The sequence below is a fragment of the Scyliorhinus torazame genome, chromosome 2, assembly GCF_047496885.1.
Source record: "Scyliorhinus torazame isolate Kashiwa2021f chromosome 2, sScyTor2.1, whole genome shotgun sequence".
Classification (NCBI taxonomy): Eukaryota; Metazoa; Chordata; class Chondrichthyes; order Carcharhiniformes; family Scyliorhinidae; genus Scyliorhinus; species Scyliorhinus torazame.
In genome coordinates, this window is record NC_092708.1 from 190,224,139 (window position 1) to 190,250,796 (window position 26,658).

At 55.1% G+C, this 26,658-nt stretch overlaps 1 protein-coding gene across 1 annotated transcript in view; it reads right to left on the bottom strand.

Annotated features, from left to right (window-relative positions):
* The window catches only part of LOC140394408 (putative methyltransferase DDB_G0268948), a 187,144-nt gene extending 161,790 nt beyond the window's left edge, over positions 1–25,354 (bottom strand). Inside the window, exon 1 of the mRNA XM_072481657.1 lies at positions 25,043–25,354. Coding sequence (XP_072337758.1) covers positions 25,043–25,153 — 111 coding nt within the window. The 5' untranslated portion in view covers positions 25,154–25,354. The remainder of the gene's footprint in view (positions 1–25,042) is intronic.
* Between the last annotated feature and the right edge of the window lie 1,304 nt (positions 25,355–26,658).

The following is a 26,658-nucleotide window of genomic DNA, read 5'->3' on the forward strand; positions in this document are numbered from 1 at the left end:
TCCCAGCTTATAAAGTGAGAGTGAGGGAGATGCCACTCCCAGAGTAAAGTGAAAGTGAGGGTGATGGCACTCCCAGCAGGTAAACTAATAGTGAGGGAGATGCCACTCCCAGAGGTAAAGTGAGAGTGAGGGAAATGTCACTCCCAGCAGGTAAACTGATGGTGAGGGAGATGCCACTCCCAGAGGTAAAATGAGAGTGAGGGAGATGTCATTCCCAGCTGGTGAAGTGAGAGTGAGGGAGATGTCACTCCCAGCAGGTAAAGTGAGAGTGAGGGAGATGCCACTCCCAACAGGTAAAGAGAGAGTGAGGGAGATGCCACTCCCAGCTGGTAAAGTGAGAGTGAGGTAGATGTCACACCCAGCTTGTAAAGTGTGAGTGAGGGAGATGTCGCTCCCAGCAGGTAAAGTGTGAGTGAGGGAGATGTCACTCCCAGCAGGTAAAGTGGGAATGAGGGAGATGTTACTCCCAGCTGGTAAAGTGTGAGTGAGGGAGATGTCATTCCCAGCTGGTAAAGTGTGAGTGAGGGAGATGTCACTCCCAGCAGGTAAAGTGTGAGCGAGGGAGATGCCACTCCCAGAGGTAAAATGAGAGTGAGGGAGATGCCACTCCCAGAGGTAAAGTGAGAGTGAGGGAGATGTCATTCCCAGCTGGTGAAGTGAGAGTGATGGAGATGTTACTCCCAGCTGGTAAAGTGTGAGTGAGGGAGATGTCATTCCCAGCTGGTAAAGTGTGAGTGAGGGAGATGTCACTCCCAGCTGGTGAAGTGAAAGTGAGGGAGGTGCCTCTCCCAGCAGGTAAAGTGAGAGTGAGGGTGATGGCACTCCCAGCAGGTAAACTGATAGTGAAGGAGATGCCACTCCCAGAGATAAAATGAGAGTGAGGGAGATGTCAATCCCAGCAGGTAAAGTGAGAGTGAGGGAGATGTCATTCCCAGCTGGTGAAGTGAGAGTGATGGAGATGCCACTCCCAGAGGTAAAGTGAGAGTGAGGGAGATGTCAATCCCAGCAGGTAAAGTGATAGTCAGGGAGATGCCACTCCCAGCAGGTAAAGTGATAGTGAGGGAGATGCCACTCCCAGCAGGTAAAGTGAAAGTGAGGGAGATGCCACTCCCAGCAGGTAAAGTGATAGTGAGGGAGATGCCACTCCCAGCAGGTAAAGTGAGAGTGAGGGAGATGCCACTCCCAGAGGTAAAGTGAGAGTGAGGGCGATGCCACTCCCAGCTGTAAAAGTGTGAGTGAGGGAGATGCCACTCCCAGAAGTAAACTGAGAGTGGGGGAGATGCCACTCCCAGCAGGTAAAGTGTGAGTGAGGGAGATGCCACCCCCAGCTGGTAAAGTGTGAGTGAAGGAGATGGCACTCCCAGCAGGTAAACTGACAGTGAGGGAGATGCCACTCCCAGAGGTAAAGTGAGAGTGAGGGAGATGTCATTCCCAGTTGGTGAAGTAAGAGTGAGGGAGATGCCACTCCCAGAGGTAAAGTGAGAGTGAGGGAGATGTCACTCCCAGCTGGTAAAGTGAGAGTGAGGGAGATGCCACGCCCAGAGGTAAAGTGAGAGTGAGGGAGATGTCATTCCCAGCTGGTGAAGTGAGAGTGAGGGAGATGTCACTCCCAGCAGGTAAAGTGATAGTGAGGGAGATGCCACTCCCAGCAGGTAAAGTGAGAGTGAGGGAGATGCCACTCCCAGAGGTAAAGTGAGAGTGAGGGAGATGTCATCCCCAGCAGGTAAAGTGAGAGTGAGGCAGATGCCACTCCCAGCAGGGAAAGAGAGAGTGAGGAAGATGTTACTCCCAGAAGGTAATGTGAGAGTGAGGGAGATGTCACTCCCAGCAGGTGAAGTGAGAGTGAGGGAGATGCCACTCCCAGAGGTAAAGTGAGAGTGAGGGAGATGTCACTCCCAGCAGGTAAAGTGAGCGTGAGGGAGATGTTACTCCCAGCAGGTGAAGTGAGAGTGAGGGAGATGTCACTCCCAGCAGGTAAAGTGAGAGTGAGGGTGATGTCACTCCCAGAGGTAAAGTGAGAGTGAGGGAGATGCCACTCCCAGAGGTAAAATGAGAGTGAGGGAGATGTCATTCCCAGCTGGTGAAGTGAGAGTGAGGGAGATGTCACTCCCAGCAGGTAAAGTGAGAGTGAGGGAGATGCCACTCCCAACAGGGAAAGTGAGAGTGAGGGAGATGTCTCTCCCAGCAGGTAAAGTGAGAGTGAGGGAGATGCCACTCACAGAGGTAAAGTGAAAGTGAGGGTGACGTCACTCCCAGCAGGTAAACTGATAGTGAGGGAGATGCCACTCCCAGAGGTAAAATGAGAGTGAGGGAGATGTCATTCCCAGCTGGTGAAGTGAGAGTGAGGGAGATGTCACTCCCAGCAGGTAAAGTGAGAGTGAGGGAGATGCTACTCCCAACAGGTAAAGTGAGAGTGAGGGAGATGCCACTCCCAGCTGGTAAAGTGAGAGTCAGGGAGATGTTACTCCCAGCAGGTAAAGTGTGAGTGAGGGAGATGTCACTCCCAGCAGGTAAAGTGAGAGTGAGGGAGATGTCACTCCCAGCAGGTAAAGTGAGAGTGAGGGAGATGCCACTCGCAGAAGGTAAAGTGAGAGTGAGGGAGATGTCACTTCCAGCTGGTGAAGTGAAAGTGAGGGAGATGCCTCTCCCAGCAGGTAAAGTGAGAATGAGGGAGATGCCACTCCCAGCAGGTAAAGTGAGAGCGAGGGAGATGCCACTCTCAGCAGGTAAAGTGACAGTGAGGGAGATGCCACTCCCAGCAGGTAAAGTGAGAGTGAAGGAGATGCCACTCCCAGCAGGTAAATTGAGATTGAGGGAGATGCCACTCCCAGCAGGTAAAGTGAGAGTGAGGGAGATGTCACTCCCAGAGGTAAAGTGAGAGTGAGGGAGATGCCACTCCCAGCAGGTAAAGTGAGAGTCAGGGAGATGCCACTCCCAGCAAGTAAAGTGTGAGTGAGGGAGATGACACTCCCAGCAGGTAAAGTGATAGTGAGGGAGATGCCACTCCCAGCTGGAAAAGTGAGAGTGAGGGAGATGTCACTCCCAGCAGGTAATGTGAGAGTGAGGGAGATGCCACTCCCAACAGGTCAAGAGAGAGTGAGGGAGATGCCACTCCCAGCTGGTAAAGTGAGAGTGAGGGAGATGTCACTCCCAGCTTGTAAAGTGTGAATGAGGGAGATGTCGCTCCCAGCAGGTAAAGTGTGAGTGAGGGAGATGTCACTCCCAGCAGGTAAAGTGGGAATGAGGGAGATGTCACTCCCAGCTGGTAAAGTGTGAGTGAGGGAGATGTCACTCCCAGCAGGTAAAGTGTGAGTGAGGGAGATGTCACTCCTAGCAGTTAAAGTGTGAGTGAGGGAGATGTCATTCCCAGCAGGTAAAGTGAGAGTGAGGGAGATGTCACTTCCAGCAGGTAAAGTGAGAGTGAGGGAGATGCCACTCGCAGGAGGTAAAGTGAGAGTGAGGGAGATGTCACTTCCAGCTGGTGAAGTGAAAGTGATGGAGATGCCTCTCCCAGCATGTTAAGTGAGAGTGAGGGAGATGCCACTCCCAGCAGGTAAAGTGAGAGCGAGGGAGATGCCACTCTCAGCAGGTAAAGTGACAGTGAGGGAGATGCCACTCCCAGCAGGTAAAGTGAGAGTGAGGGAGATGCCACTCCCAGCAGGTAAATTGAGATTGAGGGAGATGCCACTCCCAGCAGGTAAAGTGAGAGTGAGGGAGATGTCACTCCCAGAGGTAAAGTGAGAGTGAGGGAGATGCCACTCCCAGCAGGTAAAGTGAGAGCGAGGGAGATGCCACTCTCAGCAGGTAAAGTGAGAGTGATGGAGATGCCACTCCCAGCAGGTAAAGTGAGAGTGAGGGAGATGCCACTCCCAGCAGGTAAAGTGAGAGTGAGGGAGATGTTACTCCCAGAAGGTAATGTGAGAGTGAGGGAGATGTCACTCCCAGCAGGTGAAGTGAGAGTGAGGGAGATGCCACTCCCAGAGGTAAAGTGAGAGTGAGGGAGATGTCACTCCCAGCAGGTAAAGTGAGCGTGAGGGAGATGTTACTCCCAGCAGGTGAAGTGAGAGTGAGGGAGATGTCACTCCCAGCAGGTAAAGTGAGAGTGAGGGTGATGTCACTCCCAGAGGTAAAGTGAGAGTGAGGGAGATGCCACTCCCAGAGGTAAAATGAGAGTGAGGGAGATGTCATTCCCAGCTGGTGAAGTGAGAGTGAGGGAGATGTCACTCCCAGCAGGTAAAGTGAGAGTGAGGGAGATGCCACTCCCAACAGGGAAAGTGAGAGTGAGGGAGATGTCTCTCCCAGCAGGTAAAGTGAGAGTGAGGGAGATGCCACTCACAGAGGTAAAGTGAAAGTGAGGGTGACGTCACTCCCAGCAGGTAAACTGATAGTGAGGGAGATGCCACTCCCAGAGGTAAAATGAGAGTGAGGGAGATGTCATTCCCAGCTGGTGAAGTGAGAGTGAGGGAGATGTCACTCCCAGCAGGTAAAGTGAGAGTGAGGGAGATGCTACTCCCAACAGGTAAAGTGAGAGTGAGGGAGATGCCACTCCCAGCTGGTAAAGTGAGAGTCAGGGAGATGTTACTCCCAGCAGGTAAAGTGTGAGTGAGGGAGATGTCACTCCCAGCAGGTAAAGTGAGAGTGAGGGAGATGTCACTCCCAGCAGGTAAAGTGAGAGTGAGGGAGATGCCACTCGCAGAAGGTAAAGTGAGAGTGAGGGAGATGTCACTTCCAGCTGGTGAAGTGAAAGTGAGGGAGATGCCTCTCCCAGCAGGTAAAGTGAGAATGAGGGAGATGCCACTCCCAGCAGGTAAAGTGAGAGCGAGGGAGATGCCACTCTCAGCAGGTAAAGTGACAGTGAGGGAGATGCCACTCCCAGCAGGTAAAGTGAGAGTGAAGGAGATGCCACTCCCAGCAGGTAAATTGAGATTGAGGGAGATGCCACTCCCAGCAGGTAAAGTGAGAGTGAGGGAGATGTCACTCCCAGAGGTAAAGTGAGAGTGAGGGAGATGCCACTCCCAGCAGGTAAAGTGAGAGTCAGGGAGATGCCACTCCCAGCAAGTAAAGTGTGAGTGAGGGAGATGACACTCCCAGCAGGTAAAGTGATAGTGAGGGAGATGCCACTCCCAGCTGGAAAAGTGAGAGTGAGGGAGATGTCACTCCCAGCAGGTAATGTGAGAGTGAGGGAGATGCCACTCCCAACAGGTCAAGAGAGAGTGAGGGAGATGCCACTCCCAGCTGGTAAAGTGAGAGTGAGGGAGATGTCACTCCCAGCTTGTAAAGTGTGAATGAGGGAGATGTCGCTCCCAGCAGGTAAAGTGTGAGTGAGGGAGATGTCACTCCCAGCAGGTAAAGTGGGAATGAGGGAGATGTCACTCCCAGCTGGTAAAGTGTGAGTGAGGGAGATGTCACTCCCAGCAGGTAAAGTGTGAGTGAGGGAGATGTCACTCCTAGCAGTTAAAGTGTGAGTGAGGGAGATGTCATTCCCAGCAGGTAAAGTGAGAGTGAGGGAGATGTCACTTCCAGCAGGTAAAGTGAGAGTGAGGGAGATGCCACTCGCAGGAGGTAAAGTGAGAGTGAGGGAGATGTCACTTCCAGCTGGTGAAGTGAAAGTGATGGAGATGCCTCTCCCAGCATGTTAAGTGAGAGTGAGGGAGATGCCACTCCCAGCAGGTAAAGTGAGAGCGAGGGAGATGCCACTCTCAGCAGGTAAAGTGACAGTGAGGGAGATGCCACTCCCAGCAGGTAAAGTGAGAGTGAGGGAGATGCCACTCCCAGCAGGTAAATTGAGATTGAGGGAGATGCCACTCCCAGCAGGTAAAGTGAGAGTGAGGGAGATGTCACTCCCAGAGGTAAAGTGAGAGTGAGGGAGATGCCACTCCCAGCAGGTAAAGTGAGAGTCAAGGAGATGCCACTCCCAGCAAGTAAAGTGTGAGTGAGGGAGATGACATTCCCAGCAGGTAAAGTGATAGTGAGGGAGATGCCACTCCCAGCTGGAAAAGTGAGAGTGAGGGAGGTGTCACTCCCAGCAGGTAATGTGAGAGTGAGGGAGATGCCACTCCCAACAGGTCAAGAAAGAGTGAGGGAGATGCCACTCCCAGCTGGTAAAGTGAGAGTGAGGGAGATGTCACTCCCAGCTTGTAAAGTGTGAATGAGGGAGATGTCGCTCCCAGCAGGTAAAGTGTGAGTGAGGGAGATGTCACTCCCAGCAGGTAAAGTTGGAATGAGGGAGATGTCACTCCCAGCAAGGAAAGTGAGAATGAGGGAGATGTCAATCCCAGCAGATAAAGTGAGAGTGAGGGAGATGTCACTCCCAGCAGGTAACGTGTGAGAGAGGGAGATGTCACTCCCAGCAGGTAAAGTGTGTGAGGGAGATGTCACTCCCAGCTGGTGAAGTGAAAGTGAGGGGGATGCCTCTCCCAGCAGGTAAAGTGGGAGTGAGGGTGATGGCACTCCCAGCAGGAAAACTGATAGTGAGGGAGATGCCACTCCCAGAGGTAAAATGAGAGTGAGGGAGATGTCACTCCCAGCTGGTGAAGTGAGAGTGAGGGAGATGTCATTCCCAGCTGGTGAAGTGAGAGAGATGCTACTCCCAACAGGTAAAGTGAGAGTGAGGGAGATGCCACTCCCAGCTGGTAAAGTGAGAGTCAGGGAGATGTTACTCCCAGCAGGTAAAGTGTGAGTGAGGGAGATGTCACTCCCAGCAGGTAAAGTGAGAGTGAGGGAGATGTCACTCCCAGCAGGTAAAGTGAGAGTGAGGGAGATGCCACTCGCAGAAGGTAAAGTGAGAGTGAGGGAGATGTCACTTCCAGCTGGTGAAGTGAAAGTGAGGGAGATGACACTCCCAGCAGGTAAAGTGATAGTGAGGGAGATGCCACTCCCAGCTGGAAAAGTGAGAGTGAGGGAGATGTCACTCCCAGCAGGTAATGTGAGAGTGAGGGAGATGCCACTCCCAACAGGTCAAGAGAGAGTGAGGGAGATGCCACTCCCAGCTGGTAAAGTGAGAGTGAGGGAGATGTCACTCCCAGCTTGTAAAGTGTGAATGAGGGAGATGTCGCTCCCAGCAGGTAAAGTGTGAGTGAGGGAGATGTCACTCCCAGCAGGTAAAGTGGGAATGAGGGAGATGTCACTCCCAGCTGGTAAAGTGTGAGTGAGGGAGATGTCAATCCCAGCAGATAAAGTGTGAGTGAGGGAGATGTCACTCCCAGCAGGTAACGTGTGAGAGAGGGAGATGTCACTCCCAGCAGGTAAAGTGTGTGAGGGAGATGTCACTCCCAGCTGGTGAAGTGAAAGTGAGGGGGATGCCTCTCCCAGCGGTTAAAGTGGGAGTGAGGGTGATGGCACTCCCAGCAGGTAAACTGATAGTGAGGGAGATGCCACTCCCAGAGGTAAAATGAGAGTGAGGGAGATGTCACTCCCAGCTGGTGAAGTGAGAGTGAGGGAGATGTCATTCCCAGCTGGTGAAGTGAGAGTGAGGGAGATGCCACTCCCAGAGGTAAAGTGAGAGTGAGGGAGATGTCACTCCCAGCAGGTAAAGTGATAGTGAGGGAGATGCCACTCCCAGCAGGTAAAGTGAGAGTGAGGGAGATGCCACTCCCAGAGGTAAAGTGAGAGTGAGGGCGATGCCACTCCCAGCTGTAAAAGTGTGAGTGAGGGAGATGCCACTCCTAGCAGGTAAAGTGAGAGTGAGGGAGATGCCACTCCCAGAGGTAAAGTGAGAGTGAGGGCGATGCCACTCCCAGCTGTAAAAGTGTGAGTGAGGGAGATGCCACTCCCAGCAGGTAAAGTGAGAGTGAGGGCGATGCCACTCCCAGCTGTAAAAGTGTGAGTGAGGGAGATGCCACTCCCAGCAGGTAAAGTGAGAGTGAGGGAGATGCCACTCCCAGCTGGTAAAGTGTGAGTGAGGGAGATGCCACTCCCAGCAGGTAAACTGACAGTGAAGGAGATGGCACTCCCAGCAGGTAAACTGACAGTGAGGGAGTTGCCACTCCCAGAGGTAAAGTGTGAGTGAGGGAGATGGCACTCCCAGCTGGTAAAGTGTGAGTGAGGGAGATGCCACTCCCAGCAGGTAAACTGACAGTGAAGGAGATGGCACTCCCAGCAGGTAAACTGACAGTGAGGGAGTTGCCACTCCCAGAGGTAAAGTGTGAGTGAGGGAGATGCCACTCCCAGCAGGTAAAGTGAGAGTGAGGGAGATGTCACTCCCAGCTTATAAAGTGAGAGTGAGGGAGATTCCATTCCAGAGGTAAAGTGAGAGTGAGGGAGATGCCACTCCCAGCTGGTAAAGTGAGAGTGAGGGAGATGTCACTCCCAGCTGGTGAAGTGAGAGTGAGGGGGATGCCTCTCCCAGCCCGTAAAGTGAGAGTGAGGGAGATGTCACTCCCAGAGGTAAAGTGAGAGTGAGGGAGATGCCACTCTCAGCAGGTAAAGTGAGAGTGAGGGAGATGTCACTCCCAGCAGGTAAAGTGAGAGTGAGGGAGATGCCAATCCCAGCTGGTAAAGTGAGAGTGAGGGAGATGTCATTCCCAGCTGGTGAAGTAAGAGTGAGGGAGATGCCACTCCCAGAGGTAAAGTGAGAGTGAGGGAGATGCCACTCCCAGCTGGTAAAGTGATAGTGAGGGTGATGTCACTCCCAGAGGTAAAGTGAGAGTGAGGGAGATGTCACTCCCAGCTGGTAAAGTGAGAGTGAGGGAGATGTCACTCCCAGCTGGTGATGTGAGAGTGAGGGAGATGCCACTCCCAGAGGTAAAGTGAGAGTGAGGGAGATGCCACTCCCAGCTGGTAAAGTGATAGTGAGAGAGATGCCACGCCCAGCTGGTAAAGTGAGAGTGAGGGAGATGTCACTCCCAGCTTGTAAAGTGTGAATGAGGGAGATGTCGCTCCCAGCAGGTAAAGTGTGAGTGAGGGAGATGTCACTCCCAGCAGGTAAAGTGGGAATGAGGGAGATGTCACTCCCAGCTGGTAAAGTGTGAGTGAGGGAGATGTCACTCCCAGCAGGTAAAGTGTGAGTGAGGGAGATGTCATTCCCAGCAGGTAAAGTGAGAGTGAGGGAGATGTCACTTCCAGCAGGTAAAGTGAGAGTGAGGGAGATGCCACTCGCAGGAGGTAAAGTGAGAGTGAGGGAGATGTCACTTCCAGCTGGTGAAGTGAAAGTGATGGAGATGCCTCTCCCAGCATGTTAAGTGAGAGTGAGGGAGATGCCACTCCCAGCAGGTAAAGTGAGAGCGAGGGAGATGCCACTCTCAGCAGGTAAAGTGACAGTGAGGGAGATGCCACTCCCAGCAGGTAAAGTGAGAGTGAGGGAGATGCCACTCCCAGCAGGTAAATTGAGATTGAGGGAGATGCCACTCCCAGCAGGTAAAGTGAGAGTGAGGGAGATGTCACTCCCAGAGGTAAAGTGAGAGTGAGGGAGATGCCACTCCCAGCAGGTAAAGTGAGAGTCAAGGAGATGCCACTCCCAGCAAGTAAAGTGTGAGTGAGGGAGATGACATTCCCAGCAGGTAAAGTGATAGTGAGGGAGATGCCACTCCCAGCTGGAAAAGTGAGAGTGAGGGAGGTGTCACTCCCAGCAGGTAATGTGAGAGTGAGGGAGATGCCACTCCCAACAGGTCAAGAAAGAGTGAGGGAGATGCCACTCCCAGCTGGTAAAGTGAGAGTGAGGGAGATGTCACTCCCAGCTTGTAAAGTGTGAATGAGGGAGATGTCGCTCCCAGCAGGTAAAGTGTGAGTGAGGGAGATGTCACTCCCAGCAGGTAAAGTTGGAATGAGGGAGATGTCACTCCCAGCAAGGAAAGTGAGAATGAGGGAGATGTCAATCCCAGCAGATAAAGTGAGAGTGAGGGAGATGTCACTCCCAGCAGGTAACGTGTGAGAGAGGGAGATGTCACTCCCAGCAGGTAAAGTGTGTGAGGGAGATGTCACTCCCAGCTGGTGAAGTGAAAGTGAGGGGGATGCCTCTCCCAGCAGGTAAAGTGGGAGTGAGGGTGATGGCACTCCCAGCAGGTAAACTGATAGTGAGGGAGATGCCACTCCCAGAGGTAAAATGAGAGTGAGGGAGATGTCACTCCCAGCTGGTGAAGTGAGAGTGAGGGAGATGTCATTCCCAGCTGGTGAAGTGAGAGAGATGCTACTCCCAACAGGTAAAGTGAGAGTGAGGGAGATGCCACTCCCAGCTGGTAAAGTGAGAGTCAGGGAGATGTTACTCCCAGCAGGTAAAGTGTGAGTGAGGGAGATGTCACTCCCAGCAGGTAAAGTGAGAGTGAGGGAGATGTCACTCCCAGCAGGTAAAGTGAGAGTGAGGGAGATGCCACTCGCAGAAGGTAAAGTGAGAGTGAGGGAGATGTCACTTCCAGCTGGTGAAGTGAAAGTGAGGGAGATGCCTCTCCCAGCAGGTAAAGTGAGAGTGAGGGAGATGCCACTCCCAGCAGGTAAAGTGAGAGCGAGGGAGATGCCACTCTCAGCAGGTAAAGTGAGAGTGATGGAGATGCCACTCCCAGCAGGTAAAGTGAGAGTGAGGGAGATGCCACTCCCAGCAGGTAAAGTGAGAGTGAGGGAGATGCCACTCCCAGCAGGTAAATTGAGATTGAGGGAGATGCCACTCCCAGCAGGTAAAGTGAGAGTGAGGGAGATGTCACTCCCAGAGGTAAAGTGAGAGTGAGGGAGATGCCACTCCCAGCAGGTAAAGTGAGAGTCAGGGAGATGCCACTCCCAGCAAGTAAAGTGTGAGTGAGGGAGATGACACTCCCAGCAGGTAAAGTGATAGTGAGGGAGATGCCACTCCCAGCTGGAAAAGTGAGAGTGAGGGAGATGTCACTCCCAGCAGGTAATGTGAGAGTGAGGGAGATGCCACTCCCAACAGGTCAAGAGAGAGTGAGGGAGATGCCACTCCCAGCTGGTAAAGTGAGAGTGAGGGAGGTGTCACTCCCAGCTTGTAAAGTGTGAATGAGGGAGATGTCGCTCCCAGCAGGTAAAGTGTGAGTGAGGGAGATGTCACTCCCAGCAGGTAAAGTGGGAATGAGGGAGATGTCACTCCCAGCTGGTAAAGTGTGAGTGAGGGAGATGTCACTCCCAGCAGGTAAAGTGTGAGTGAGGGAGATGTCACTCCTAGCAGTTAAAGTGTGAGTGAGGGAGATGTCATTCCCAGCAGGTAAAGTGAGAGTGAGGGAGATGTCACTCCCAGCAGGTAAAGTGAGAGTGAGGGAGATGCCACTCGCAGGAGGTAAAGTGAGAGTGAGGGAGATGTCACTTCCAGCTGGTGAAGTGAAAGTGAGGGAGATGCCTCTCCCAGCAGGTAAAGTGAGAGTGAGGGAGATGCCACTCCCAGCAGGTAAAGTGAGAGCGAGGGAGATGCCACTCTCAGCAGGTAAAGTGACAGTGAGGGAGATGCCACTCCCAGCAGGTAAAGTGAGAGTGAGGGAGATGCCACTCCCAGCAGGTAAATTGAGATTGAGGGAGATGCCACTCCCAGCAGGTAAAGTGAGAGTGAGGGAGATGTCACTCCCAGAGGTAAAGTGAGAGTGAGGGAGATGCCACTCCCAGCAGGTAAATTGAGAGTCAAGGAGATGCCACTCCCAGCAAGTAAAGTGTGAGTGAGGGAGATGACATTCCCAGCAGGTAAAGTGATAGTGAGGGAGATGCCACTCCCAGCTGGAAAAGTGAGAGTGAGGGAGGTGTCACTCCCAGCAGGTAATGTGAGAGTGAGGGAGATGCCACTCCCAACAGGTCAAGAGAGAGTGAGGGAGATGCCACTCCCAGCTGGTAAAGTGAGAGTGAGGGAGATGTCACTCCCAGCTTGTAAAGTGTGAATGAGGGAGATGTCGCTCCCAGCAGGTAAAGTGTGAGTGAGGGAGATGTCACTCCCAGCAGGTAAAGTGGGAATGAGGGAGATGTCACTCCCAGCAAGGAAAGTGAGAATGAGGGAGATGTCAATCCCAGCAGATAAAGTGAGAGTGAGGGAGATGTCACTCCCAGCAGGTAACGTGTGAGAGAGGGAGATGTCACTCCCAGCAGGTAAAGTGTGTGAGGGAGATGTCACTCCCAGCTGGTGAAGTGAAAGTGAGGGGGATGCCTCTCCCAGCGGTTAAAGTGGGAGTGAGGGTGATGGCACTCCCAGCAGGTAAACTGATAGTGAGGGAGATGCCACTCCCAGAGGTAAAATGAGAGTGAGGGAGATGTCACTCCCAGCTGGTGAAGTGAGAGTGAGGGAGATGTCATTCCCAGCTGGTGAAGTGAGAGTGAGGGAGATGCCACTCCCAGAGGTAAAGTGAGAGTGAGGGAGATGTCACTCCCAGCAGGTAAAGTGATAGTGAGGGAGATGCCACTCCCAGCAGGTAAAGTGAGAGTGAGGGAGATGCCACTCCCAGAGGTAAAGTGAGAGTGAGGGCGATGCCACTCCCAGCTGTAAAAGTGTGAGTGAGGGAGATGCCACTCCCAGCAGGTAAAGTGAGAGTGAGGGAGATGCCACTCCCAGAGGTAAAGTGAGAGTGAGGGCGATGCCACTCCCAGCTGTAAAAGTGTGAGTGAGGGAGATGCCACTCCCAGCAGGTAAAGTGAGAGTGGGGGAGATGCCACTCCCAGCTGGTAAAGTGTGAGTGAGGGAGATGGCACTCCCAGCTGGTAAAGTGTGAGTGAGGGAGATGCCACTCCCAGCAGGTAAACTGACAGTGAAGGAGATGGCACTCCCAGCAGGTAAACTGACAGTGAGGGAGTTGCCACTCCCAGAGGTAAAGTGTGAGTGAGGGAGATGGCACTCCCAGCTGGTAAAGTGTGAGTGAGGGAGATGCCACTCCCAGCAGGTAAACTGACAGTGAAGGAGATGGCACTCCCAGCAGGTAAACTGACAGTGAGGGAGTTGCCACTCCCAGAGGTAAAGTGTGAGTGAGGGAGATGCCACTCCCAGCAGGTAAAGTGAGAGTGAGGGAGATGTCACTCCCAGCTTATAAAGTGAGAGTGAGGGAGATTCCATTCCAGAGGTAAAGTGAGAGTGAGGGAGATGCCACTCCCAGCTGGTAAAGTGAGAGTGAGGGAGATGTCACTCCCAGCTGGTGAAGTGAGAGTGAGGGGGATGCCTCTCCCAGCCCGTAAAGTGAGAGTGAGGGAGATGTCACTCCCAGAGGTAAAGTGAGAGTGAGGGAGATGCCACTCTCAGCAGGTAAAGTGAGAGTGAGGGAGATGTCACTCCCAGCAGGTAAAGTGAGAGTGAGGGAGATGCCAATCCCAGCTGGTAAAGTGAGAGTGAGGGAGATGTCATTCCCAGCTGGTGAAGTAAGAGTGAGGGAGATGCCACTCCCAGAGGTAAAGTGAGAGTGAGGGAGATGCCACTCCCAGCTGGTAAAGTGATAGTGAGGGTGATGTCACTCCCAGAGGTAAAGTGAGAGTGAGGGAGATGTCACTCCCAGCTGGTAAAGTGAGAGTGAGGGAGATGTCACTCCCAGCAGGTGAAGTGAGAGTGAGGGAGATGTCACTCCCAGCTGGTAAAGTGAGAGTGAGGGAGATGTCACTCCCAGCTTATAATGTGAGAGTGAGGGAGATTCCATTCCCAGAGGTAAAGTGAGAGTGAGGGAGATGTCACTCCCAGCTGGTGAAGTGAGAGTGATGGAGATGCCACTCCCAGCAGGTAAATTGAGAGTGAGGGTGATGTCACTCCCAGCAGGTAAAGTGAGAGTGAGGGAGATGTCACTCCCAGCAGGTAAATTGAGAGTGAGGGAGATGTCACTCCCAGCTGGTGAAGTGAAAGTGAGGGAGATGCCTCACCCAGCAGGTAAATTGAGAGTGAGGGAGATGTCACTCCCAGCTGGTGAAGTGAGAGTGAAGGAGATGTAACTCACAGCAGGTAAATTGAGAGTGAGGGAGATGTCACTCCCAGCAGGTAAAGTGAGAGTGAGGGAGATGTCACTCCCAGCTGGTGAAGTGAAAGTGAGGGAGATGCCACTCCCAGCAGGTCACGTGAGAGTGAGGGAGATGTCACTCCCAGCGAGACGACGAACACAGAATCTGCTCAGTCGGCGACTATTGGTTTGATCCGCAAACCATTAGTACAGATAGGACAATTAGGGAGGTCCGAAGGAAACACAAAGCATCCTTCACCCAGCACAAGCATGACTGTGGAAACATTCCGGGAACAGTCGCCATTACAGGTCCCGATCCCAAGCCCCAGAAACAATACGGCTTCCCACAGCAAGCCGAGGGAGAAATTGCAAAAGAAATTCAAAGTTTGCTAGACCAAGGTGTAATTCGGCCGTAGCCTGAACAAACAATGCCCCAATTTGGCCCGTAAAGAAACCCGACGGTTCATGGAGACTGACCATCGATTACAGAGAACTCAATAAAGTAACTCCATTAGCAGCCCTCACCGTTGCCACGAGTCCCGAGACAATGCTAAAGCAGAGACTACAGTCAAGGTATTTTATGGTACTGGACATTAGCAATGGATTCTGGTCCATTCCATTAGAAAAGAGTTGTCAATATAAATTAACCTTCACGTTCCAAGGACAGCAATATACATGGACATGCTTTCCGCAAGGTTTCCACAACTCCCCCTCCATTTTCCACTGACGATTGGATTATTCAAATTTTCCCGCCCCGAATACCTCATTCAGTATGTGGACGACTTGCTCCTAACAAACTGATACCAAGGAAGAGCCCATTTCGCTTCTTTCCGAACGATTAGGTCTCCTACACATCAATTGGATCTAAAGTCAACCTGAAAAACGCCCAAATCCTAAAAGAAAAGGTCTTTTATTTAGGCACAGCCATCACACACGGAAAAAGAGAGATAGAGCAAAAACGGATTGATTTGATAGTTAAATTGCCCTTGCCCCATAATGTCACTGCACTCCAGTCATCTTTAGGGTTGGTTACTGCAGGAACCACTTTCCGAGCTCCTAAAAAAGAATGCCCTTTGGGAATGGCTTCCGGAGCATACGGAAGCCACTCCCCATACGCCATTGAAGTAGCGACCACCGACCGAACCCTATCGGCCGTACTACCCAAGAAAGGCACGATCGTTTAGGACCCGTAGCCTATGCCTCACGAGTTTTGGACCAAGTCGAGCAAAGATTTTCAGCCTGCGAAAGGCACTTGCTCGCAGTTTTTTGGGCTGTTCAGTACTTCGCATACATCACAGGCCTCAACCCCGTAACGATTTTAACCGAGTACACCCCAATGCAACTACTGTTAGATGGTAGGTTAAAATACGGTTCAGTTAGCCAGATTAGAGTAGCGCCCTGCACCCTACTCTTACAAGGAAGGAACATCACAGTAAAAAGGACAAAGACACACACATTTTTAGCAGATAATTTGCAGTATGAAGGAACCCCATACGAGTGTGAAATCATCGCAGCCAGGCACAACACAGGACCCTTTGTTCCGAAATCGCTACCCACAAAAGCAGGCATCAGACTGCAGAGAACACAGCAGAGGGACTGTTTTTTCAGAAAGAAAGGACACCGGCTAAAGATGGCTACCACCGGTCACCTGGGGCGGGATTCTCCAATAATGGGGCTAAGTGTTGACGGCGTTGTAAAAATTGAAGCATTTTACGACGGCGTCAACGGGCCCCATTCAGCGGCCCACAAGGGGCCAGCATGGGCGCCACGAGAAGTGCACGGGGGTGCAGCCTGTGATTGGCGCCCGATTCGCGGGTCGCGCGCCTTAAAAAAACGCATCCGCCCACACACAGCCATTGGAGGGAAGATGGCCGTCCGTCATGCAGCACCCAGGTTCCGTGATGGCAATCTGCACACGCTCCTGGAAGCCGTGGAGCAGAGGAGGGAGGCACTGTACCCCGGACCCGGCCGTAGGACCCCAGGCAACACCGTTGGTGTCTGTGGCGGGTGGTGGGCACTGCCATCAGCGCTGTTGGACCGGCAGCCAGGATAGGCGACCAGTGCCGTAAAAAGCTGCACGGCCTCCTCAGGTTCGCCAGGGTGAGTTCCCAGCACCGTGCCCCTGGCACCAACCCCCCCCCCCCCACTCCCCAGGGGGACAGTACAACCCCCGCCCAGACCCACACGGCTGCACCCACCAATGCCAGCTGCATTGGCCGGGTGCCCTGTGCACCTACGCCATCAAAGACCCAACCGCTGGGTTGCATGCGTCCGACCGACTAACACTGTTGATGTTTGTGTGCCCCCCGCCCCCCAGGAAAAAAGGTCACAACTGCAGGGAGCGGGAGAAATCCGGACAAGGTGCACCTGTACTGCACCCCCACACCGGGTGGCCGGTTTCCTCCCACAGTCCAAAGATGTGCAGGTTAGGTGGATTGGCCATGATAAATTACCCATAGTGTCCAAAATTGTCCTTAGTGTTGGGTGGGGTTACTGGGTTATGGGAATGGGGTGGAGGGGTTGACCTTGGGTAGGGTGCTCTTTCCTAGAGCCGGTGCAGACTCAATGGGCAGAATAGCCTCCTTCTGCACTGTAAATTCTATGAAATCTATGAAACCATGCACGAGCAGAGGGCGCTGGAGCTTGCTGACAGACCCCAGGACCAGGTGGTTGCTGATGCCCAGATCGAAGGCGCGCCACCAAGTGAGGGGAGACTCCACCCCCGCACCCCACCCCCTCACCCTGCCCCCTCACCCCACCCTCTACCACAGCCCCTCACCCCCCCCCCCCCCCAACCCGTCTGCCTGTCTAACCATACATGCTGTCTTGTGTTTTCCAGGAGCAGCCGGCAGTGGTCCCGGCCCATCCGGCGCTCCCCGCCCCCAGCCAGTGCCAGGGCCAGTGGCCCACAGGGACGCAGGGACCGACGGGGAGGGCAGTTGTTACAGCAGCCCTGCGCCCGACACAGAGACCGAGGACACAGAGACCGAGGACACAGAGCCCCAGGGCACAAGAGGCCCAGGGCACAAGAGGCCCAGGGCACAAGAGGCCCAGGGCACAAGAGGCCCAGGGCACAAGAGCCCCAGGACACAAGAGCCCCAGGGCACAAGAGCCCCAGGACACAAGAGCCCCAGGACACAAGAGCCCCAGGACACAAGAGCCCCAGGACACAAGAGGCCCAGGGCACAAGAGCCCCAGGGCACAAGAGGCCCAGGGCACAAGAGCCCCAGGACACAAGAGTCCCAGGACACAAGAGCCCCAGGACACAAGAGCCCCAGGACACAAGAGCCCCAGGACACAAGAGCCCCAGGACACAAGAGCCCCAGGACACAAGAGCCCCAGGACACAGACACACAGAGGACAGGAACGTCACCTGAGACGACACAGGAGACCCTGGTTTTTGCCTCTGATGGCGACACAGACTTACGCTTACCGTCACAGCTATCTCCTTCACCCTCCACCATCGCAGAGACTATCACCTCGGTTGGGCAATTTAGTGGCGAGACTCCTGGGACACTCACACTTTGGCAGAACACAGCAGGCCAAAAGCGCACGGGTGGCGTTCACGGTGGAGGCTATGGGGGCGACGGTGTTGGGTATGGGTCAGGTTATGCAGGGCTCAGGGCTTTCTGTTCATGCGGTTTCCGTGGCCCAGGACAGGGCTGCCCACGCACAAGCAGCCATGAGCCAGTGTCAGCTGCAGATTGCAGTGACGCTGCTCATCGTGGCCCAGTCTCAGCAGGCTATCGCTGAGGTCATCGGCGCCATAACCCAGGTGCTGGTCGGCATCGCACAGACCCAGACAGGGATGGCCAACTCCCTGAGCTCCATTGCTGCTAACGTGCAGACCCTGGTCGACACCAGAGCGGGCCTCCAGGACTGGCAGCGGCAGGTGTCGGGGGAGCCTCGGGGGATGGCTCCACTCGCAACCCCTTCCAATGGAGAAGCTCGGGGGCCATTGGGCACCACGAGGAAGGAGGTGGTGCTGGGGCCCGTGCCAGTGACTGCTGTAGGGGAGGTCCCGGAACACCGCAGCACCTCGCCCGCCCCCCCCCCCCCCCCCGCCCCAACCGTCCCTGGTGCATATGGTGGGAAGCGGGCAGTACAGGGTGGCACTACACCAGCCGGGACGCCCGAGGTGTAGCCTGGCCCATCCAGGCCGGGCTGCCTCAGGAAACGAGCGCCAATGGGGACCCTAGTCGCAGGGCAGGCGTCTCAGCAGTCCGCCTCCATTTCTGCTGTACCGTCTGGGGAACCACAGAGACGTAGTGATAGGGCCCGTAAGGCCAGAAAGTTAGACACCTAGCAAGTTGGCACGGGTGCAGGGCACAGCTTAGATTTAGGGGCGAGGGCACATGTGTATACGGTTTGTTATTGAACACACTGTACCATCGATGAAAGCTGCGCCTTTACTCTCTCCGATGCGTGCGGGGGTAGGACGGGAATTAAGTGCCACTGTGGGTGAGGGGTGATGGAACGTTGAGCCCCAGTGTGTGTGACGTGCCCCCATCCCCCCAACCCTCCCGCTCCCCTGGATGTCCCATCACCCCATCCCCAGCAAAACGACAGGGCCATGTGATAGAGTGTCCAGCCCGCATACAGGGACCACCCAGGTGGAGGGTGTTACTGGGCTCATGAGTCAGACATTGTCTAACGATGTGGAGCTCCGGGCTCATCGCAGAGCGGGCTGTCATCATCCTCCATGCCAAGGACCAGGCCGCTGTCATTGGCAACCGTGTGAGTCCTGCCTGTTGTGCCGCAGGTGGGTGTGTCATGGAGGGGCAGTGTGCATGTGGGTAATGCGGTGGTGTGGGAGGGGAGGGTGGTGGGTGGTTGGGGAGGTGAGCCTCATTGATGTTGTGGGAGGTGAGGGTGGTGGGTGGTGATGTGCTGCCATGCTGTGGTGTCCAAGCCCCTGCTCAGCAAACCCGCCCTAGTTGGTGAAACGTGCGGCTATTAACCCGTCCCATGCTCGCTGGCCTTGCCAGTGGCACAGTGCAGCCTCCCGTCCATGTCCAGCCCCCATGTCCCATGCGTTGCCCACCCCCCCGCCCCCTCCTCGTCTGGAGAGGTGTGCCCCTTCACTGTGATCCTCCCTCTCCTCCTCCCCCTCCAGCACATCGGCCCTCTGCTGGGCTGTGTTGTGGAGGACGCAGCAGACCACAGCGATGTGACCGATCCTCATTGAGTCGTACCAGAGCGGTCCAGGCACCTGAAGCACATCTACAGCAGCCCCAAGCACCGCTCGATCACACCCCTGGTTGCACAATGGGCATCATTGTAGCGCGTCTCCGCCTCGGTCTGTGGCCTCCGTATAGGCGTCATCAGCCATGACCGCACCGGGTAACCCTCGTCTCCCAGCAACCAGCCCTGCAGCCGGTGGGGGGACCTTCCTCAAACATGTGGGGTATGAATGACTGTGCCAGGATAAATGAGTCACGTACACTGCCCGGGTACTGGGCGCAGACGAGCAGTACCTTCATCTGATGTCACAGACCACCTGAACGTTCATGGAGTAGGACCCCTTCCTGTTCATGAACATCGGCCTGTTATCCCCTGGTGGCCGCATGGCGTCGTGCACCCCATCAATTACCCGCTGTACCATGGGTATCCTGCCACTGCAGCGAAGCCCGCTGCCCGGGCATCCTGGTGGGTGCGGTCTGCAGGGAACTGAATGTACCTGTCAGCAAGGGCATATAGGGCGCCAGTCACTGCACGGATGCACCGGTGCACCGATGCCTGGGGGATACCGGAGAGGTCCCCACTCGGAGACTGTAACGAGCCCGTGGCTTAGAAGTTCAAGCGACTGTCACCTTGATGGCCACCGGAAGGGGGTGCCACCCCCAGTCCCACACGGTGCCAGGTGTGCCATCATGTGGCAGATATGGGCGACTGTCTCGCTGCTCATCCGGAGTCTCCTCCTGCTTGCCTGGTCCGGGAGATCCTGGAAGGTCGGTACATGAGGCCTCATCAGGCGCTTCCGTGGTACCAGCTCCTGCCCCCCTCCCCGCCCCCCTCCTCATCGACATCCTCGTCCTGTGGCTCCCCCTCGTCTTGGTCCTCCTCCTCCTCCTCATGTCGGGCGGGCGCCCTCCAGCCCGAGCGGCTGCCACCTGCCCCTCTGCGGCCGCTCCTGTACTGCAGCCTCTGCCTCCTCTCTGAGACGCCCCTGCTGCAGCTCCCACAGGGCTTCATACAGGGCAGCAGCCCCCGCCACGGCGGCCAACATCGCTGAGAGATGCCCAAACATTATGATCTGCAGGGGGTGGCGGGAGACAAATTGTACACCCCCTCCACAACCAGGTGCCATGGGCTACATGGTCGCCCCTGTTGGCAGTTCGCACCCCAGACACGCATGCCCCCCACCCCCTCGGTGCACCGACTCCTGTCGCCCGTCCCTCCTGCCAGGGCCACCGTTTAATGGCACTGCCCTCACTACGATGCGGCCCTGGATCTACCCGCCGGTGGGTGCCGCCGACTGGGTGTGGTGCCCCGTGTGGGGTCCGGCACCCATCCAAACATCCGGGAGGCCTGCGCTCAGCCAGCGCCCGGGGTGGGTGCCCATCAGCATGGCCGCCTTAATGGCGTCAGTGCCGTTGGCACCGCCCTGTTATCGCGGGTGCTTCCCGGCAGCCACGACTGTCTTCCCCCCCCTTCCCCGACACCCCCTGACCCAGGAAGGCCTCCCCCTCCCACCCCCGCAGCAGCCATGGCCGTGCCTGTTTCGCCAGCCCAAGGTCCCCCCCATGCCGACCCCTACCTCCTCCGAACACCTCGTCAGCCAACACGTCTGCTGACGATTTTTTCAGTGGTTGGAACCACGCCGTCGGGACTTCTGACCGCCGTCGGGACTTCTGACCACGCCGTCGGGACTTCTGACCACGCCGTCGGGACTTCTGACCACGCCGTCGGGACTTCTGACCACGCCGTCGGGACTTCTGACCACGCCGTCGGGACTTATGACCACGCCGTCGGGACTCCTGACCACGCCGTCGGGATTTCTGACCACGCCGTCGGGACTTCTGACCACGCCGTCGGGACTTCTGACCTCGCCGTCGGGACTCCTGACCACGCCGTCGGCACTTCTGACCACGCCGTCGGCACTTCTGACCACGCCGTCGGGACTCCTGACCACGCCGTCGGGACTTCTGACCACGCCGTCGGGACTCCTGACCACGCCGTCGGGACTTATGACCACGCCGTCGGGACTTCTGACCACGCCGTCGGGACTTATGACCTCGCCGTCGGGACTCCTGACCACGCCGTCGGGACTTCTGACCACGCCGTCGGGACTTCTGACCGCGCCATCGGGACTTCTGACCACGCCGTCGGGACGCCTGACCACGCCGTCAGGACTTCTGACCTCCGTCGGGACTTCTGACCACGCCGTCAGGACTTCTGACCACGCCGTCGGGACTTCTGACCACGCCGTCGGGACTTCTGACCACGCCGTCGGGACTTCTGACCACGCCGTCGGGACATCTGACCACGCCGTCGGGACTCCTGACCGCCGTCGGGACTCCTGACCACGCCGTTGGGACTTCTGACCACGCCGTCGGGACTTCTGACCACGCCGCCGGGACTTCTGACCACGCCGTCGGGACTCCTGACCGCCGTCGGGACTCCTGACCGCCGTCGGGACTTCTGACCACGCCGTTGGGACTTCTGACCACGCCGTCGGGACTCCTGACCACGCCGTCGGGACATCTGACCACGCCGTCGGGACTTCTGACCACGCCGTCGGGACTTCTGACCACGCCGTCGGGACTTCTGACCACGCCGTCGGGACTTCTGACCACGCCGTCGGGACTTCTGACCACGCCGTCGGGACTTCTGACCACGCCGTCGGGACTTCTGACCACGCCGTCGGGACTTCTGACCATGCCGTCGGGACTTCTGACCACGCCGTCGGGACTTCTGACCACGCCGTCGGGACTTCTGACCACGCCGTCGGGACTTCTGACCACGCCGTCGGGACTTCTGACCACGCCGTCGGGATCTCAGACCACGCCGTCGGGACTTCGGCCCATCCGGGTGCAGCATCGTGGGGGTCGTGGAGAATCGCTCGTCGCGCCACCTCCCGCCATTCTCCGGGCCGTGGGGCGTACGCCGCGATCGCGCGGATTTCGGGGCAGCGCAAAATCGCAAAACGGCGTCGGAATGGCGTCGCGGGCCGTTCTGGCGTGATCGCCTATTCTCCGGCCGTGCACCGGCTCGGGGAATCCCGTCACTGATGTCTGGTTTTGTAAGTTGACCAGTTTACTGAAATGTTCTAATGTGAATTGTGCTGCAGACCTGCCCTGGCACGTTGGGTGATATTTCCCACCTGGGGGCGCGGTTCCATTTCAAAGAGGGATTCTGGAATTGAAGAATTTAAAAAATGCTAAGTGCTGCTCTTTCATCAACAGTAATTCTGTCACCACAATGGGAACTGTCGACCAGCCAGGTACACACCCCGACAGACACTAAAACCCCACGTGAAAGATGAAATAACTCAAACACCCAATCTCCTGTTGGTTATGTAGCCACCTGAGTTGGCCACTTCCCAACTTAAAATGGAGAAACGCAAAGGCTGAAGGGAAATTCAGGCAACACAGGCAAAGACTAGCAAATACAGAAATCATGTATATTGAAACCTGCAAAACAACCAGACAGCACGGAATGCAGCAGCCATCCGCATAGTAATGAGCGATTCCAAGGCACAATGGCAACAGTTAAGGTGAATAAAGCCAAGCCAGACTCCTCGGCGCCAGCAGGAGCCAAGACAAAGGAAGGCCAACGGACACTTAGGGACTGCCCAACGATCAGGGAACCGCTCCAGCATTGGAGAAATCGAACCAAGTGATTGGAACAAAGTCCAATCACTTGGAACCAGGTACGGGGTCCGCCCCGAAGGGCGGAAGCCCCTGGGGACTATAAAGTAAAGCCCCCAAGTTCAAATCGTCCTTCTTTGGCAGGGTCACTCAGCAGCTCGAACCAACCCTTGACAGTGACCTGCCTCGCTACCGCATCAACCAAGTAAGTCTCAAGTCAACGCTCGCTACGAGATAGGCGCTCCTAGCTACCAGCCCATACCAGCTTTTGAATCCCGCAGACTCAGGACCTGAACGAAAGGCCATTTGTTCCCCTGACCTGGTGGGCCAGTCCGAAGCTAAGTATTGGCCTGTTAGTTATAGGAATAGCCTAGAAAGTAGAGTTTATGCATGAGTAGTGATTTACTGTGTATAATAAATGTGTTTTGATTTGAATCTTACTAATTGGTGTGTTGAGTTATTAATCAGTACTTGAACTTGAACCTCGTGGCGGTATCATAAAGATACCTGGCGACTCCAGAGCAAAGGTTATAAAACAGAGCAAATTACGATTTAAGAGCCAACCAAAAGTTAGCAACAGTTTCTACGATCTTTGAATGTGGCAAATGTTTCTGAGGTGAAAAATCAAGAACCTCTCCCAGTCTTAATGCCTGCCATTGGCTTGAGTTGGAAGGATTTAGAAGGTGTCCCCAATGCGCCACAAAGCCTGCTTTTCAGAACAATACCACATCGGTACATTTATCCAGTCCGGATCAGAGTGGAACAGGTTGGCTGCTTGGAGGGAAAGGCAGGCTCCTTATAGAATGGTGACAGCACAGATGGAGACCATTCAGCCTGTCATTCCTGTGCTGGCTCACTGCAAGAGCAACTCAGTTCCTCCCACTGCCTGTCCCTTCCCCCATGTCCCTGCAAACACATTGGCCGTGATTCTCCCTTCTGGGGACTAAGCCCCACGGCAGCGGGAAAACCGGCACCAACCACTCCGGCGTCAACAGCCCCCGGAAGTAAGGAATTCTCCGCACTTTCGGGGGGCTAAGTGGACGGCAGAGGGGTTGGCGCCGCTCCAGCCGGCGGCGAAGGGCCGATGCAAGTTCGCGCATTCGCGGAACGGCCGGCGTGATCTCGCGCATGCGCAGACCGGCCGGAGTATGCGCGGTTGCTTCTCTTCTCCGTGCTGATCCCCGGGCAATATGGCGGAGCCCGACAGGGGCCCGGCGCAGAGGAAAGAAGTTCCCCCAGGGAACAAGCCTGGCCGCAGATCGGTAGGTCCCGATCGCGGGCCAGGCCACCATGGGGGCCCCCCTGAGGTCAGATTCCCCCCCCCCCCCCCCCCCCCCCGAGGACTGCCTCCGTATACTCACCGGCCAGGTCCCGCCGTGCGGGAGGTGAGTAATTCACGCTGGCGGGACTGGATGGCTGCTCGGCCCATCGGGGCCTGGAGAATCGCTGCCCCCGACCGCCGTGGCGGGAATCCCGCTGCCGCTCGAAAAACGGCGCAGGAGAATAGGGCAGCCAGCCTCGGAGCGGGATTCGCGCCTCCCCCCGGGGATTCTCCTACCCGGCGGGAGGCCGGAGAATCCCGGTCACAATAATCCAATTCCCTTCTCAAAGCCACAATTGAACCTTCCTCCACCACAATCTCAGGCTGCGTATTCCACACCTTGTGTGAGAAAAAGATAGAATTATAATCCTTTATCTTCTTTCACAATCTCAGAAAGTCCTTTGCATGCCAGTCACGGCCCTGTTGTAAAGTAGGGTAAATGTCCCACAATATTAACAGAGCAAGATCCAACTAGCAGCGATGAGGTAAATAACCAGCGGGGCAGCGCTGTAGCGCAGAGGTTAGCACAGTTGCTTCACAGCTCCAGGATCCCAGGTTTGATTCCCGGCTTGGGTCACTGTCTGTGCGGAGTCTGCACGTTCTCCCCGTGTCTGCGTGGGTTCCCTCCGGGTGCTCCGGTTTCCTCCCAAAGTCCAGAGATGGGCAGGTTAGGTGGATTGGCCATGATAAATTGCCCCTTAGTGTCCAAAAGGGTTACCTGGGCTCACTGGGTTATGGGAATAGGGTGGAAGCGTGGGCGTAAATAGGGTGCTCTTTTCAAGAGCCGGTGCAGACTCGATGGGCCGAATGGCCTCCTTCCGCACTGTAAATTCTCTGAAACCAAATAAGCTGCTTTCTGGGATGTTGATTGAGAGTGTAAAGATTGGCCAGGACACTGGGGGAGCGCCCGTCCTCTTCTTCAAGGTAGTGTCACCGGGTCTGGGGAGCGAGAAGGGGGGCTGCTCAGCATCTCTGGCAGTGTGGCACTCCCTCACTACTGCACCAGAGTGCCGGTCTGGATCACAATTTCAGCTCTCGAGTTTCTCACCCAGGCTGCTGATTTTTCACATTGACCACATTCTTACCTTTTTCTCCAGATAGTCGAAGATCGACTTGTGAACTTCACTGGCTGAAGGAAGCCTGTATTTCCGATACATCGCAGCGTGTTTCTTCTCCTCAAATAAACGCCACGCCATGTTGCTGTCGCTCCGAGTCAATGAACCTCCAGCAGAGTTTGGTTAGTACGATCTCAGGAAAATGTATTTGCATAAAGAACACTCGACCCAATGAAAACTTTGCATTGCTCCATGAATGTTTTCACCAGTTAGAAATCTGCGCTGCCTTGAACAGCAATAATTAACCATTCACATCTCGGGATTCCTGAGGAGAATTTTAACAAGGAAAGAGCGGATAGGTTGGAGTCATTTTCTGTGAACCAGAGGAAGCAGAGGGGAGATTTAATTGAGGTTTCTGAACTCATGAGGGGCCTCGATAGGAAAGACCGATTTCCTGAGCTGGGAGGTGAATATTTAGCGGGAGGGGGGATTGATTTGAAGTGAGTGGCTGAATGATTAAAGGAGAGTTGAAGAGTATTTCCTTTCACACAAAGGGTGGTAGGAATCTGGAACTCACTTCTTGACAGGCAGCTTGAGGCAGAAATCCTCACCACATTTCCAAAGGACTTTGGGGTGTGGACTTGAGGCAACCTGCAGAGTTTCAAGAGCTGGGATGTGTGATTGGACGGGATAGCTCTTTCTCAGCTGTTATACCCATAGAATCATAGAATTTACAGTGCAGAATGAGGCCATTCGGCCCATCGAATCTGCACCGACCCACTTAAGCCCTCGCCTTCCACCCTATCCCTTTAACCCAATAACCCCTCCTAACCCTTTTGGACACTAGGGGCAATTTATCATGGCCAATCCACCTAACCCGCACATCTTTGGACTGTGGGAGGAAACCAGAGCACCCGGAGGAAACCCACGCACACACGGGGAGGACGTGCAGACTCCGCACAGACAGTGACTCAAGCCGGGAATCGAACCTGGGACCCTGGAGCTGTGAGGTACTGTGCTAACCATTGTGCTACCGTGGTGCCCATGGACATGATGGGTTGAATGGCCTCCTTGTGTTAATGTTACATCTGGATAACCCCCTCCCTTTTTACTCATCAGTTACTTCCAGAGTCTTCAGAATATTATTCTTTTTTAACATAAATTTAGAGTACCCAATTCATTTTTTCCAATAAGGGGCAATTTAGCGTGGCCAATCCACCTAGCCTGCACATTTTTGGGTAGTGGGGGCGAAACCCAGGCAAACACGGGGAGAATGAGCAAACTCCACATGGACAGTGACCCAGAGCCGGGATCGAACCTGGGACTTCGGCGCTGTGAGGCAGCAGTGCTAACCCACTGCGCCACCGTGCTGCCTCAGAATATTATATTTAAGAGAGTGATTATTGACTGTGCCACAATACCACAAAGTACTTCCTGTATGTGTTGCTCTGCAGTGTGCTACGTTCTCACACGAGTGATTCAGCTCTGATCAGCTCCGCTGGCAGCGGCCCCCCAGCAATTCTCCGGGCCCCAATGGGCTGAGCGGCCACCCGTTTTCGCCCAGTTCCACCGGCGTGAAATAGACATAGTCCATCCCGGCAGGACCTGGCTTGAAGGGCAGCTAGCGGAGTCCTCGGGGAGGCGCG